The sequence below is a fragment of the Eumetopias jubatus genome, unplaced genomic scaffold (genome assembly GCF_037043125.1).
Source record: "Eumetopias jubatus isolate StellerSeaLion01/CBP00866 unplaced genomic scaffold, mEumJub1_p1.0 scaffold_13, whole genome shotgun sequence".
Classification (NCBI taxonomy): domain Eukaryota; kingdom Metazoa; phylum Chordata; class Mammalia; order Carnivora; family Otariidae; genus Eumetopias; species Eumetopias jubatus.
Window position 1 is genome coordinate 41,150,810 of NW_028274819.1, and position 15,168 is coordinate 41,165,977.

At 42.1% G+C, this 15,168-nt stretch overlaps 1 protein-coding gene across 1 annotated transcript in view; it reads right to left on the reverse strand.

The window, feature by feature from the left end:
* Positions 1 to 15,168, reverse strand: part of OTOG (otogelin) — an 87,796-nt gene that overhangs the window by 12,778 nt on the left and 59,850 nt on the right. Inside the window, exons 39-44 of the mRNA XM_028116769.2 lie at positions 14,861 to 15,006; positions 14,174 to 14,263; positions 4,558 to 4,741; positions 2,015 to 2,235; positions 1,648 to 1,786; positions 14 to 208 (exon numbers count right to left, since the gene is read on the reverse strand). Coding sequence (XP_027972570.2) covers positions 14 to 208; positions 1,648 to 1,786; positions 2,015 to 2,235; positions 4,558 to 4,741; positions 14,174 to 14,263; positions 14,861 to 15,006 — 975 coding nt within the window. The remainder of the gene's footprint in view (positions 1 to 13; positions 209 to 1,647; positions 1,787 to 2,014; positions 2,236 to 4,557; positions 4,742 to 14,173; positions 14,264 to 14,860; positions 15,007 to 15,168) is intronic.

Below are 15,168 nucleotides of genomic sequence, written 5' to 3' on the forward strand. Positions count from 1 at the left end.
TGGAGGGACGTACCACACTTCTCCTCGGGGATGCAGAGCGCCGAATGGCGCCGGTGCAAGATGGTGCCCTCAGAGCAGACACAGCCCTCGCCCAGCACCTGGCACTGCTCTGGGTCCAGCGGGCCCAGCAGCCCATCCTGGCATGACTCAGGGGGCTCGCAGGCTGCCACACATGCCTGGTATATGGAGTCGCTGGAGCACAGGAAGGCTGCAGGGGCACAGGGGGCACCAGGCCTGGCTCAGACCCCAGGCAGTGAGGAGGGGCCTCAGAACATCATCTGTGCCTCAGCAGAGAGTGCAAAGGGGTTTGGTGTCACTGCCTCCCTTATCTAGATCAGGAGGCAGCAAAGTACAACCCATGGCCAAATCCAGCCTCCTATGTATTTTTGCAAATAAAGTTTTATTGAAACGCAGCCCCGCCCAGTCACTTGCCTATCGTATCTGGCTGCTTTAGCACTCCAAGGGCAGAGCTGAGTAATTTTGACAGAGACCATAAAGCCTCAAAAGCCTCAATTATTTACTATATGGCCCGTTACAGGAAACATTTGCCAAATCCTTGCTCTAGATCAGTGTTTTCAAATTTTCTTGATGGTAAAAAGTAGATTTTCACACTGTGGTCCAATACACATGGGCATGCAGAACAGTGGTCCTCAAACCTCAAACAGGGGTCCTTACGGAGGAAGGAATCATTTGGGGGCCTGCAAATACCCTTGCCAGGATCCTACCTCAGAGCAACTGAACTGGCATCTCTTATCGTGGGGCCCAGCATTCATACTTTTCAAAGTTCCCTGGTGATTTTAAAGGGTAGCTGAGATTGATTGAGAATTACTGAGAGATATACAGATATATAGATATAGATGTAGATATTACCTTTTTTTAGAGCATTACTGATATATTGAAGCAAAATTTTTCACAAAACAATATTTACTCTTTCTAGGTACAGTACACACTAGCATTTCCTATTCTGTTGCATATTTTTAATATGGTGCTGACCCCCAAAGTTGATTTCATACCCACATTGTGAAAAACACTACTCTAGATGACTTTGTCTTTTCATCTCTTACCTGTCATATTCTAGGTGTGGTCTTCCTGTGAGCTGCTTCTGGCCTATCTGGATGTGTCCACGTTTATAAATCAGACTGCCCTAGGCCAGTCCACCCCTGTCTACCCCACAAATGCAAACCTAACGGAGTGAGGAGGGGGTGGATCTCCCTCCCTCAGGCAAGGAGGGGAGAGACTGAAAGAAGAGAAAGATGACCAAGAAATTAAGAGAAAGGTAACACTTCCTGGATGGTAACCATGTGGTGGGCCTGCGTGAGGCCCTCAGCACACATTACCTCATGTTACCCTCAAAACAACCCCAGGGGGAGCTATTATCACTTTCCTCATTTTGCAAATGAGGCAAGTAGATTCAGATAAATTAAATAGTAAGCAGATAATATTCATTTGACTTATTAATCTAAATTATAATAAAAATAAATTTGTTACTGTATTCGTTTGCTTAGAGATGTATTTATAAAATATTTATTGAATTATTAATATGAATGAATGAGTGAATGAATGAATGAATAATTAAGAGGGGCAGAAGCCTCAGAAGCAATGGAGGAGTCGCCCATCCTCCCCACTCCCACTCGGTCCCTGACTCACGGCAGTAGTCGGAGCGTCGCCACTCGATGCACACATGGAATTTGTGGCACATAGCCACGTACACCGTCAGTGCCACGCAGGGCTGCTGCACGTACTTGGTGTCCCGGATCCACAGCTCACAGAACGACTCTGGGGTCACCTGGGCACGTGCACCCGACAGTGCTGCTTACCCTCATTCCCCATATCCCAGGGCCCGGCCCACTCCCCCCACACTCCGCCCCCAGCCCTGCGCAGGGGCAACAACCAGCTTCTGAAGACTCCTGATCTGGTCCCAGGCTCAACACCTCTGGGGAGCTGCCCTCTGCAGGCGGGTGCTGCCACTCCTGGCCTGGGAGGCCCCCCCACACTGGGCCCAGCTGGTACATACAAAGCGGTGGCAGGCGCTGAAGGTGCGGTTGGACACCATTCGAAGGCAGGGTGAGCAGTCAGCTGTGGCACAGCTATCCGGGCGGAAGCGGGTCTGGCCCACCGAGGTCAGGGAGCTGGGCACCTGCCAACTGTCCAGAAAGGGAGCAGGGTCCTCAGCCTCACCCACCACAGAGCCATCCTCCAGGCTGAGGTCATTGGCCGCATCCCCATCACAGATACCTGGAGAGGGGGGCAGATTATCCCAATAGCTGTAATTATCACCACCACTCCCAGGTCCCCAGATGTCACTTTGCATATTTCTTACAACAATTCTTTCAGGCTGGTATTACTATTATCCCCCTTTTATATATAGATGAGAGAAATGAGGCACAGAGAAGCTAAGAAACCTGCTGTGTAGGAAGATGTCATCGTTCTTAGGAGACACACACCAAAGTATTTAGAGAAAGAGGGATATAATGTCTCAAACATACTTTCAAATCACTCAGAAAAATGCATATATATATATATATATATATATATATATGAATTACATAACATAGGAAAGTGCATATATAAAAATCACATATGTATATAAGCATGCAAACATGTATGTAGGCATATGTGTGTGTTTTATACACACACACAGAGGCAGGAAAAGCAAATGGGGCAAAATGTGAACACTTGGTAAATCTGAGTAAAAAATACATGAGAGTTCTTTATACTATTTCTGACATCGTATGAAAATTAAAAGTTATTCCAAAAAAATCTGCCTTAGCAGAGATTGCTAGCTAAGTGTAACACCTGTTTGCTCTTCTTCCCCGGCAGTTCGCTAGCCTACTCTCCCCAGGCTTTCCTGGGGCTGGGGAGCCCATGCTGAGGCCCAGCCAACAGGACAGGAGTGGGGCTGAGGGCACCACGGTGGGGCCCGGTCCATGAACACTCATTGACTCTTTTTCCTGCAGTGGAGCTGGAAGCTTGTGTTGAGAATGGCAGAGCCACGAGATGGAAGGAGTCCCCGCTTGGGAATTTGTGTGTGCCAGAAATAAACTTCTGTCAGGTTGTAAGGCACTGAAATGGGGGTGGGGCTGAAGTTTCTCTGTCACAGCTTCTAACATGACCTTAACTTCCAGCTTCATCTCTCACGTTCTAGGCTCCAAACACACACTTCGTGCCCTTGACCTTCTTATGCTGCTCCCTCTGCCTGAAACGCTTTCTCAGAAGTCTTTCTTTCAAGAGCCCTTCAGATGCACACGTCCATGACCTTCCCAGTTCTGTAGAAGGGATTTTGGTTTGCTGGGCTGTCTTGCTCTGAGTGCAAAGATTCATTTTCCTTTAGACTCATTTTCTCACTTTCTCAGTAGTCCCCCGGTTGCCCAGCAGGGTGTCTGGGACACTAAGCGTTAGTTTGGATAAAATAGAGGTAAACTAGCTGACTTCTGCTCTCATACCTCCAGCCACCAGTTTCATGAATATAAAGCATGATTTACTACAAAACCTTCAGATTTTATCAGTGGTCCCCGTGGTTGCATTTTTGGTCTTGGCATTGAGTCACTGAAGGGTGTCACGAAGGTATCCTAGGGAGGAGATTACTGCTGAGCACAGCACTGCCTGCCAGGCATAAACAGGAGAAGCAAGAAATGGTGAGAAAAAGATGGTGGAGTGGTGGTGGTCCTGGGTGTGTGTGTGTGTGTGTGTGTGTGTACGTGTGTGCATGTAAAGAGAGATGCTTGTATCAGTAGGTCAGTAAGAACAGAAGTTTCATAAAACAGTGATTTTGTCTGTTTTGCCTACTATCTATCCTGTGACTGGTACATGGTAAGTAATGAGTAGGGAGCAGACTTACACGTGTTAGTTCACGTCTGGAGGGCAATTTGAATACATGGTCAAAATGGTGCAGATGTATGAATGCAGATTTATGTGTTTATGGAACACGTAAGTGCTCCTATGTCTTCCATCATCATAATCATGGCCATCTGTCACGGAGTTCCCTGTGGGGGAGCAGCAGTCCACACTCAGACTCCCCCTGCACCCCTTTTCCTTATCAAAATACATCCAGTCCCTTAGGGCATGCTCCTGCAGTCATGCTGTGGTCTGAAGAGCCTAGTTCTAAGTGTTGTGGCAGCTCAGCTGTGTGAGCTGAGGCAAGCCACTTAACCTCTCTGAGCCCCCTTTCTTTCTTAAGTTCAATGGTCATCTCTTAGGGCTGTTGTGTGGATGACCTGCAATAAGTGAGATCAGAGTGTGGAAGTGCTTTGTGAAGTGCCCAGGCCTATGCAGACAGGAAGGATTATCTGGTATTAGGAAGCTATCAGGGAAGCTGACAAACAATCCCAATTAAAGTGACAACTGGCCGAGGCCAGAGCTCTGTGCCATCTCCTTGCTGGCAGCTTCAGCCCCAGAACACCAGACACTAGGTCTCTGTGCCCTGGCAGCTGTGCTGGTTCCACCTCTGGCCTGGCCTTCTGTCCCAGCTTCCCCTGGGTTCACACAGGGCAACCTGTGTTTAGGGGCAGAGGTGGACCCAAGAAGCATCCCCTCTCCCCCAGCTGGGTCCCACCTCACCGCATAGGCCATAGCCCTGGGCCTCGCTGGCTTTGCTGGCCTCCAGGATCATGAGTCCTGAGCTGTGGAGCCACTGGATCTGGATGTGCGACGGCGTCCGGATCACATACATGTGGCCTGTGTCCTCAATTCTGAATCCGTGTCTGCTCATAGGGGGCCAGATAGGCTGTGAGTCCACAGTCACCTTGTGGGGGGGAGAGTGTTCAGTGTGAGAACAGCTTGTCTGTCCGTTTGTCCATACATCCCTCCATCCATCCACCCATCCATCCATGTATCCATGCATTTATCCAACAAACAGTATCAAGCTATGTGACAGTCTCTGTTTCAGGCACATGTGGCCAAGACACTGTCCAAGTGACATCAAAGAATTCTGAAACCATTTTTATGAGCACAAAATGATGAAACAAAAAATATAACAATGGGAAGCAGGCTACATCCCTGTGCCCAAACAAACACATGTTACACTTTGAGGCCTTCTAATCCTCTCTTCTTTCCTGATTCTGCTCAGATCATTTCTTCTGGGAGATTTTTCCTAAGTCTCCAGCCTCTATCTTGGGCACCCCTTCTCTGGGGCCTCCTCATCTCTATGCTGGCCATTAAGATAGAATCTGTTTGTTTCCCTCATCGAGGCACCAGATGGACTCTGAGTTTCTTATGTGTTCCATACACACATAAATCTGCATTCATACATCTGCACCATTTTGACCATGTATTCAAATTGCCCTCCAGACACTCTGGCTGATCCACCTTTGAATCTCCAGCACCTGCCTTTGGGCCTGACATAAATTGGGGTCTCAATCAATGTTTGTTAAATATGCAACACACCCTAATTCTCTCAAACACTTTACATTCAAAGCTACAACCTCTACTACATATTGACAAGGTTAAATTTCTACGTACTATGGATTATTAGTTTTACTTTGTAGAAATGGGAAATGAAAAGATTAGAATCTTAAAATATTTATAATGACTTTATACCTCCCTCCCCTACAAGAATCACTGTTTTATTAATCACTTTGCAAATTATCCAGGACAGGAATTTCTGTGTTGGAAAACTTTGACCTTGGGAAATCCCTCGTGCTCTCAGCCTGAGCCTTCCTAGTTGTGCAGAGAGGGGATGGGGCTGCATGAACCTGGAGTGGTCTCCTAGTTCTGGGAATGAACACTGAAGCCCAGGGATCCTCACTTGTGTTCACAGAAACCTGAGTTCAAGTAAAGACAAAGGACACATTTTCAAAACTAAGGACTTGGGTTTTAGCTTCTGATCAAGATGGAGTAATAAGGACTGGATATACCCTCTTGCGTTAAGCAACCAAAAAATCTGACAAATTGTATGAAACAATAGTTTTCAGACATTGAGCAGTTGGCAGCACAGGAGAATGATCTCCCTGAGAAAGGGAAAACAAATGAGGTGAGCCTTATGATTGCCTAGTTATTGCTTAGAGGAAGTCTCCAGCCCACGGAGCAGAAAGGAAGAAGGAACCCAGGGAGAGCCTGGTGGGCTCCCTGAGTTCGTGAGACAAGAGTTGAGAGTTCATGGAGGCCAAGACAGCTGGAGTTTGCAGAACAAAATGCTGAAGGGAAGAGAGCTGGGGAGAGAAAGAGAAAAAGGGGGGAGAGAGAGAAAGTGAGAGAGAGAGGGCACACATGCTCAGAAGTTCTGCAGACATTCCCTCTCTCACCCTGTCCTGACCCTGTGTATGAATACTGACCAGTGTATGCAGGTGGGAAAGCTACTTGAGACCAGGAAAACAATCACCTGAAAGGAGCAGACAGAAAAATTCCCAGGTCTCACACTGGGCTAAGAATAGCTAGAGACACCACTAGTTACAGTGCAAATATACATAAGATCTAGGGTAGGGTATGAGAAAGCTACTTCTTCAGTAGTGAGGAATCACTACTTAGAATAAAAAATATAGAATAAAATCGTCTTAGGATAAAACTATATAGGCTCCACTCAACAAAGCAAGCTTCAAATGGATTGAACTTTTTCTAGTAGTGTAACTAGTACAAAACTCAAGAATATTTTTTAAAAAGAAAAGAATACCCAGCATCCAACAAGGCAAAACTCACGTCTGTAATCCAATAAAAAAAAAATCGTCAGTCTCACAAAGCAGCAGGAAAGTACAGCCCATAATGAAGTGGGAAAAATCAGTTAAAATTGACCCAGAAATGATAAACATGATAGAATTGACCCAGAAATGATAAACATGATAAACATGACCCAAAATGATAAATAGGGGCAAAAAGATAATCATTAAAACTATATTCCATATTTTCAAAAAAGTAAAGGAAAACAAGATTTTTAGAGCAAGATATGGAAGATACAAAAAGACCCAAATCAAACTTCTAGAGATGAAAAATAAAATTAATGTCTATGGTGAAAACTATACTGGATGGGATTAATAGATGATTAGACACCATAAATGAATATATTAATGAACTTAAATACAGAGCAATAGATACTATCTAAAATGTAACACAGAAAGAAAAAAAGACTGAAAAAAAGATGAACAGAACATAAGTGATCTGTGGGACAACTTTAACTAGCCTAATATATGTGTAATTGGAGTCTCTGAAAGAGAAATGAATTACCAGTCATGTCTTAACCAAATTGCTTAAAAGCAGTGATAGAAGGAAAATTGGAAAGGAGTAAAAAAAAAAAAAAAAAGACACACTATGTAGGGAAAGAATCAGAGTGACAGAAATATCATAATGACAGATTTCTTATTGGAAATAAGCAAGGTGAAAGATAATAGAAATTTATAGCAGCACTATTCACAATAGTCAACAGGTGGAAACAGCCCAAAAGACCAGTGATGAATGAATGGATAAACAACTGTGGTATGCACACAATGGAATATTATTCAGCCATAAAAATGAATGAAGTACTAGTAGATGCTACAACATGGATGAACCTCAGAAACATTATGCTAAGTGAAAGAAGCCAGACACAGAGAGTCACATATTGCAGACTCCATTTATATGAAATATCCAGAATAAGCAAATCTATAGATAGAATTCATATTGGTGGTTGACAGGGGCTAGGGTGATTAATGATTAATTTTATGTTATATCAATTTTACCTCAATTCAAAAAGAAAAGACAGTGAAGCAAAATCTTTAAAATACTGAAAGAAAAATTAAAGTCAACATACAATTCTACACTCAGTCAGAGTATCTTTAAAAAAATGAAGGTGAGGGGCGCCTGGGTGGCTCAGTCGGTTGAGCGGCTGCCTTCGGCTCAGGTCATGATCCCAGGGTCCTGGGATCGAGCCCCACGTCAGGCTCCCTGCTTGGCAGGGAGCCTGCTTCTCCCTCTCCCTCGGCCTGCCTCTCTGCCTACTTGTTCTCTCTCTGTATCTCTCTGCCAAATAAATAAATAAAATCTTTAAAAAAAAATAAAAATATAAATAAATAAATAAAAAATAAAAAATGAAGGTGAGATCAAAACTTTTTCAGGCGGCACCTGGGTGGCTCAGTCCATTAAGCATCCACTTCTTGGTTTTGGCTCAGGTCACAACCTCAGGGTTGTGGGATTGAGCCCCTGTATGAGGTTCAGCACTCAGCACAGAGTCTGTGTGAAATTCTCTCCCACTTCCCTTCCCTCCCCCTCTGCTCCTCTCCCCGCTCTTGCTCTCTAAAATAAATAAATAAAATCTTTAAGAAAAAGCACCTTTTTCAGACACCGGCATATCTGTACTATAAGAATGTTAATAGAAGTCCTTCAGGCAGAAGAAAAGTGATATCAGATGGAAATCCAGATCTACACAAAGGAATAAAGGATACCAGGAATGATAAATATGTGGATAATATAAGCTTTTCTTATTTTAAAAAACCGTGTTAAAAGATAATTGACTGCTTAAGGAAAAATCATAATGTACTGTGGAGTTTATAACAAATATAGAAGTAAAATATATAGACAATAATCCAACAGAGGAGATGAAATGGAATCATTAAAAATAACCCAGGAGAAGACAGAAAAAGAGGAAAGGGAGGGGTATGAAGAGCAGATGGAACAAATAGAGAACAAATGGCAACATTATGTTATATACAAATCTTATCATATGGATGACCAAATTAAATATAAATGGTCTAATCATCTCCTAGTTAAGAGGCAGAGATTAGCAGATTGGCTAAGAGAAAAGGAAGACCCAACTATTCCCTCCCTACAAAATCCTACTTTAAATAAAAAGACACAAATAGGTTAAAAGAAGAAGTGTGGAAAAAGATTTCTCTTAGATATATACATCACATATACATGTTAACACTAATCAAAAAAAAAAAACAAAAAACAAAACTGGAGTCCCTATTATAGATAAATGAGACAAAGCAGAATTCAGAACAAAGACTTTAACCAGGATAAAAAGGCCAATTCATACTGATTAAGGAGTTAATTCAACAAGGGGGCATAACAATCCTAAATGTTATGCACCAAATAACAGAATTCCAAAATATGTGAATAAAAAACTGATTAAACTCCAAGGAAAAATGGACAAATCAATAATTATAATCAGAAATTTCAATAATTTCTCTCTCAATGATTGATAGAACAAGTAGAAAATGAATAAGGATTTAGAAGGCTTGAACAACACTCTCAGTGAACTTGACCTGACATTCATAGAACATTTCATTCAACAAGAGAATACACATTTATAAGATAGAGTATATTTTGATACATTACATAAGTCTCATTAAATTTAAAAGGATCAAAATTAGATAAAATACGTTCTTTGAACACAATGAAATTAAATTAGAAATCAACAACAGAAAGACAGCTGGAAAATCACCAAATATTTGGAGACTAAAGAAAAACACTTGTAAATAATCCATGGGTCAAATGAAAATCAAAAGGAAATTTTTAAAGTATTTTAGACTTAATGAAAATGAAAACACAGTATATCAAAATTTTTAAGATGCCGCTAAGTCAGTATGTAAAGGGAAATTTATAGCACTAGATGCTTATAATAGAAAAAGCAGAAGGTCTCAAATCAGTGACCTAGGTTATCACCTTAATAAACTAGAAAAAGAAGAATAAATTATACCCAAAGGAATCAAAAGGAATAAAATAATAAAGACAAGAGAGAAAATTAATGAAATAGAAAACAGAAACACAACAGAGAAAACCAGTAAGAACATTCCTTGAGAAAAACAATACATTTGACAAACCTCTAGCCAGACTGGTCAGGAAAAAGAAAAGACATGAAGTACTAATATCAGGAATAATATAGGGTACAGGGATACAGATCCTATGGACATTAAAAAGACAGCAAGAGTATATGATGAGCTTAATGGGGTGCCTGGGTGGCTCAGTAGGTAAAGCGTCTGACTCTTGATTTGGGCTCAGACCATGATCTCAGGGTCCTGGGATGGAGCCTCATGTCAAGCCCTCCACGTTCAGCAGGGAGTCTGCCTGAGGATTTTCTCTCTAACTCTCTCTCTCTCTCTGCCCCTGCCCCATGTCTCTCTCTAATAAATAAATCTTTAAAAAATGATTTCTAAATATAACTACTATTCTTTGTAAGCTATTTATTTAAAACAAATTTGAAAATCTTTCCTTTTTTAAGTAAACTCCAATACTGTGATTTTTGGAGGAAAAAGCCTAAAGAAAAAGAACAATACGATTATTCCAATAGATGCAGAAAAAAAGCTTTGACAAAATTTAACAACTGTTCATGGTAATAAAAAACTCTCAACAAATTACAAATAAAAGAAAATTTTCATCACCTGATAAAGGATATCTATAAAAGGCTTACAACTAACTTCATGCTTTATAGTGAAAGACTAAATGCTTTCTCCCTAAGATCAGACACAAGACAAGGATGTCAGTGCTCACTCCCTGAACATCGTATTAGAGATCCTAACCAGTACAATAGGCAGGAAAAATAAATAAAAAGAATACCCACTGGAAAGGAAGAAAAGACATAAACATCTATGTAGAAAAACTGGAAGAATTTACAAGAACTAATAAGTGAGTTTACAACCAACAAGGCTGTAAGATATGAGATCAATTGGCAAAACTCATGTGTATACACAATCAGCTAAATGAAAACCCAACGGCAATTCCTTTTTAGAAAATGCAAAAATCAGTATTAGCAATGTGCTATTGGAAAGTGAAATAAAAAGAACAGAAATTATTTACAGTAGGATCAGAAATATGACATTTTTAGAGATAAATCTAACAAAATATGTGCAAGATTCTTACACTGAAAACTACAAAACACCAATGGAAAAAAATCAAAGGAGATCTAAACAAAAAGATGTATCATGTTCATGGATTGGGAAATCTCACTCATGTTCATGTTGTAATTCTTCCCCTAAATAATTACATATTTAATGTAATTCCAATCAAAATCCCAGCAAGGTGTTTTATAGAAATCTGATTCTAAATTTATATGGAAAGATAAAAGAATTAAAATTACCAACATAATTTTGAAAAGGAAGAAAGAAGACTCATACAACCTGATTTTAATAAAAATTTAATAATAAAGTAACAGTTATCAAGACAGTGTGGCACTGGTGAAAAGATAAATATATAGGTTAATGGAACAATATTAAGAGTCCATTAGTAACATTAATGGTTAGCTGATTTTTTACAAAGGTGCAAAGACAAGTCAATAGAGGCAGGATAGTCTTTTTAACAAATGGTGCCAGAACATACAGGTGTCCATATGCAAAAAAAAAAAAAAAAAAATAGAATCTTGACCCATATCTCACACTATTTATAAAAATTAACTTAAAATGCAACATATACTTAAAAGTAGTATTTAAAACTATAAAACTTCTAGAAGAAAACATAAGAGAAAATCTTTGAGACTTTGCACTAGGCAAAGGTTTATTAGATAGAACGCCAAAATCATGATCCATAAAAGAACTGATAAATTGGACTCCACCAAAATTAAAAACTTCTGTCCTTTTGAAAGACACTTGTAGGTGAATGAAAAAACATGCCACAGACTGGGAGATAATACTTGTATCTGATAAAGGACCTGTATCCAAAATATACAAAAATTTCTCAAAACTCAATAAAATAGACAACATAATATTTAAAATGTGCAAAAGATTTGAACAGACACTTCACCAAAGAGGATATACCATGGAAAACAAACCCATGAATATACGTTCAATATTATCAGCAATTAGGGAAGTGCAAATTAAAATCACAATGAGATCTTATCAAAAATCTGTTAGAATGACTTAAAATTCAACACACACACACACACACACACACACACACACAACTGAAAAATGGGCAGAGGATCTGAATAGATATTTTTCCAAAGAAGACATACAGGTGGCCAACAGACACATGGAAAGGTACTCAAAATCACTAATCATCAGAAAATAGCAAATGAAAACCTCAAGAGATTATGTGACACCAGTCATAATGGCTAGAATCAAAAAGGCAAGAAATCACAAGTGTTGGTGAAGATGTAGAGAAAAAGGAACCCTTGTGCACTGTTGGGATTGTAAATTGGTGCAGCTACTGTGGGAAACAGTATGGAGGTTCCTTTAAAAATTAAAACTAGAAATACTATATGATCTAGTAATTCTACTACTGGGTATTCACCCAAAGAATACAAAAACACTAATCCAAAGGGATATAGGTGCCCCTAGGTTTATAGCAGCATTGTTTATAATAGCCAAGACAAGGAAACAATCCAAATGTCTGTCCATAGATGAATGGATAAAGATCACACACACACACACACACACACACACACACACACACACACACATATACACAATGGAATATTACTGGACCATAAAAAAGAATGAAATTTTGCCATTTGTGGCAACATGAATGGACCCTAGAAGGTGTTGTGCTATGTGAAATAAGTCAGACAGAGAAAGGCAAGTGGTGCATGATTTCACTTACATGTAGAATCTAAGAAACAAAAGAAGGAAAAAAGAAAAAGAAAGAAAGAGAGAGAGAGAGAGAGGGAAGGATGGAGGGAGGGAGGAGGGAGGAGGGAAGGAAGGAAGAAAGAAGCCAACTAATCAACCAACCGGAAAACAGACTTAAATACAGAGAACGTCAACTGATAGTTGCCAGAGGGAAGGTGGGGGGGTAATGGTGAAATAAAGGGCATCAAGCGGTACAAACTTCCAGTTATAAAATACGTAAGTCATGAAAATGAAAAGCACAGCATAAGGAATACAGTCAATAATATTGTAGTAACATATGGTGATAAATGGTGTCTACATTTATAGTGATGAGCACTGAGTAATGTACGGAAATGCTGAATCACTGTTATACACCTGCGGCTAACATAACACTGTATGTTAACTATACTTCAATTAAAAGAAATCTTTATGTAAATGCTGATTGCAGTTTTATTTGTTATCACCCCAAACTGGAAACAACCCACTGTCTTTCAACTGGTGAATGGATAAACAAACAGTGGTACATCCATACAACGGAATACTACTCAGCAATAAAAATCAAAGAACTTCTGATACACAATGCAGATGAATCTCACTATATACTCTGATTCCACGTATATGACATTCTGGAAGAGGCAAAACTATATGGATAGAAGCAGTGGTTGTCAGGAGGTGGGAGAGGGCTTGATAACAAAGTGGCTCAGGGCGATGATTGGGGGTGATGGAACTGTTCTATATCATGATCGTGGTGGTGGTTACAGGACTGTGGGTGTTTGTTAAAACTTGGAGAATTGTACACTAACAAGGGTGAATCTTACTGTAGGTAAGTTATACTTTAAATATTTCTTAATGGAAAAATCTAAAAACCTAAGGGAGGAACCCCAGGGAGATTTTTGTGTAAGCCTCTATCTAATGGAAAATCCTCTCCCTTAAGCCCTGTTCCCGAGAGCGCCACAGAGTGTGGTGGCCTTGTGTTCGGCATTCAAGGGCATATTCCAACAGCAGGGCTGCAGGTCTTGGCTCAGGAATGGGTGGGGAGAGTCAGGACTTTCGGACCAGAGGAGGAGACAAAGCAGCCCCTCTTAAGCACCTGCTTCGAGGAGCAAAGCAGCCCCTCTTAAGCACCTGCTGCGAGGAGCAAAGCAGCCCCTCTTAAGCACCTCCTGCGAGGAGCAAAGCAGCCCCTCTTAAGCACCTGCTGCGAGGAGCAAAGCAGCCCCTCTTAAGCACCTGCTGCGAGGAGCAAAGCAGACCCTTGGGCGGCTACCACACGGGGAGGGGGGGAGGGGGCTGCATTTGGACACCAGTTTCCTTGGCAGAGGTGGGCTTCAGGTGAAATGAATGAAGCTTAAAATCGGGGCTCCTCACATGTATAGTCTCCTTGAAAGGGGTTCTAGAAATGTGTTCACATGGCCACATATTTTTATAAAAACTGCAGAAGTAGATCCTTGAACCACAACCATTTAAGGTCAGTGCCTTTGGCCATTCTAACTTCCCCTTGTTCACAATATTCCTCTGGGTACACGTCCTCCCCCGACATTAGGGGGGCCACAAAGAGTTTAATCCAAATCGTTTACAAACATATCAACTTTTGCATTATTTTTCTTTGAAAGGGTCCCTCTCCACCCTTGCCCCCGGTCATGAGTAAGCCTCGAGACCCCTGCACCCCTGGATGCCTTGCTCCTTGCCTGATTGCAGCCCTAGGAAGACTGGCTCTCCGATGCACTCACCTTCCGGTTGAAACGGTCAATGGTGACCTGATGGGTCAGGTGAGTCACATTCAGCATCACCAGACAGAATGGGGGCCAGTTCAGGTGCCCCTGCAGAGAGAGCCCAACCCTCATCAACTTGGAGCCCAGTCCTTGTTGCCTCCTCCCCCTGGGGAGCCACTCTGAGCACACTTTCCCTGCCACCCCCTCTCAATATGCCGGGGGCACTGGTCGAGGCTGTGCAGATGGTGCACAGAAGCTCCTGGAACATTTCTGGTTCTACTTGACCTCCCGTAAGCCCAGCCAAAAAAAAAGCAAAAACAAACCAAATAACCCGCCTCCTTCCACCTGGCTCATGAGAATACTCTACTAGGTGATTCTCTGCAGCCAGCATCCTTGGCCATAGGCCACATCCCTGGAGTGGCATCCCAGCTCCTCTGCGCTTGGGTGCCTCCCACCTGGGCGTAGGCCGCTGGGACAAGCTGGGAATGGTGCAGGCCCCCGGAAGGGCCACAAGGCGGTGCACTCCACGAACCTTTTCTCCACAGGGCCATTCCGGGAGACCCCTGACAGGAGGAGCTACTGTAGGGGTTTCTGCATCTGTCCTCGCCTCGGGCACCCCTCAAAACTCAATTCACTGCTCAATCTCCCCTCCAAAACTAGTCAAATCCCGAGGCCCCAGCAGGAAAGGGAGCAGGGGACAGTCACCAGGTTGGCGCTTTTGCAGTCAAGGACGTGGACGGTGACCATTTCTTTGGGGCTCCGGGTGAGGATGTAGATGGCCTCCTTGAACAGGGCTACGTGGCTCCCATCAAAGGTCACGAAGCTTAGATCAGGGAAGATTGAGCATCGGCCTAGGGGGAGGGGCAGGGATGAGAAGATTAACAGACGTTCCTGGGGCCAAGGCCACCCAGGAACAAAGGGCAGGCAACTTGGCCTTTTCCTAGGTGACTCAGAGGCCCCGGGGAGCTGGAGAGTCACTCAGAGATCAGGCATCACAGAGATTAGGTTGCAAG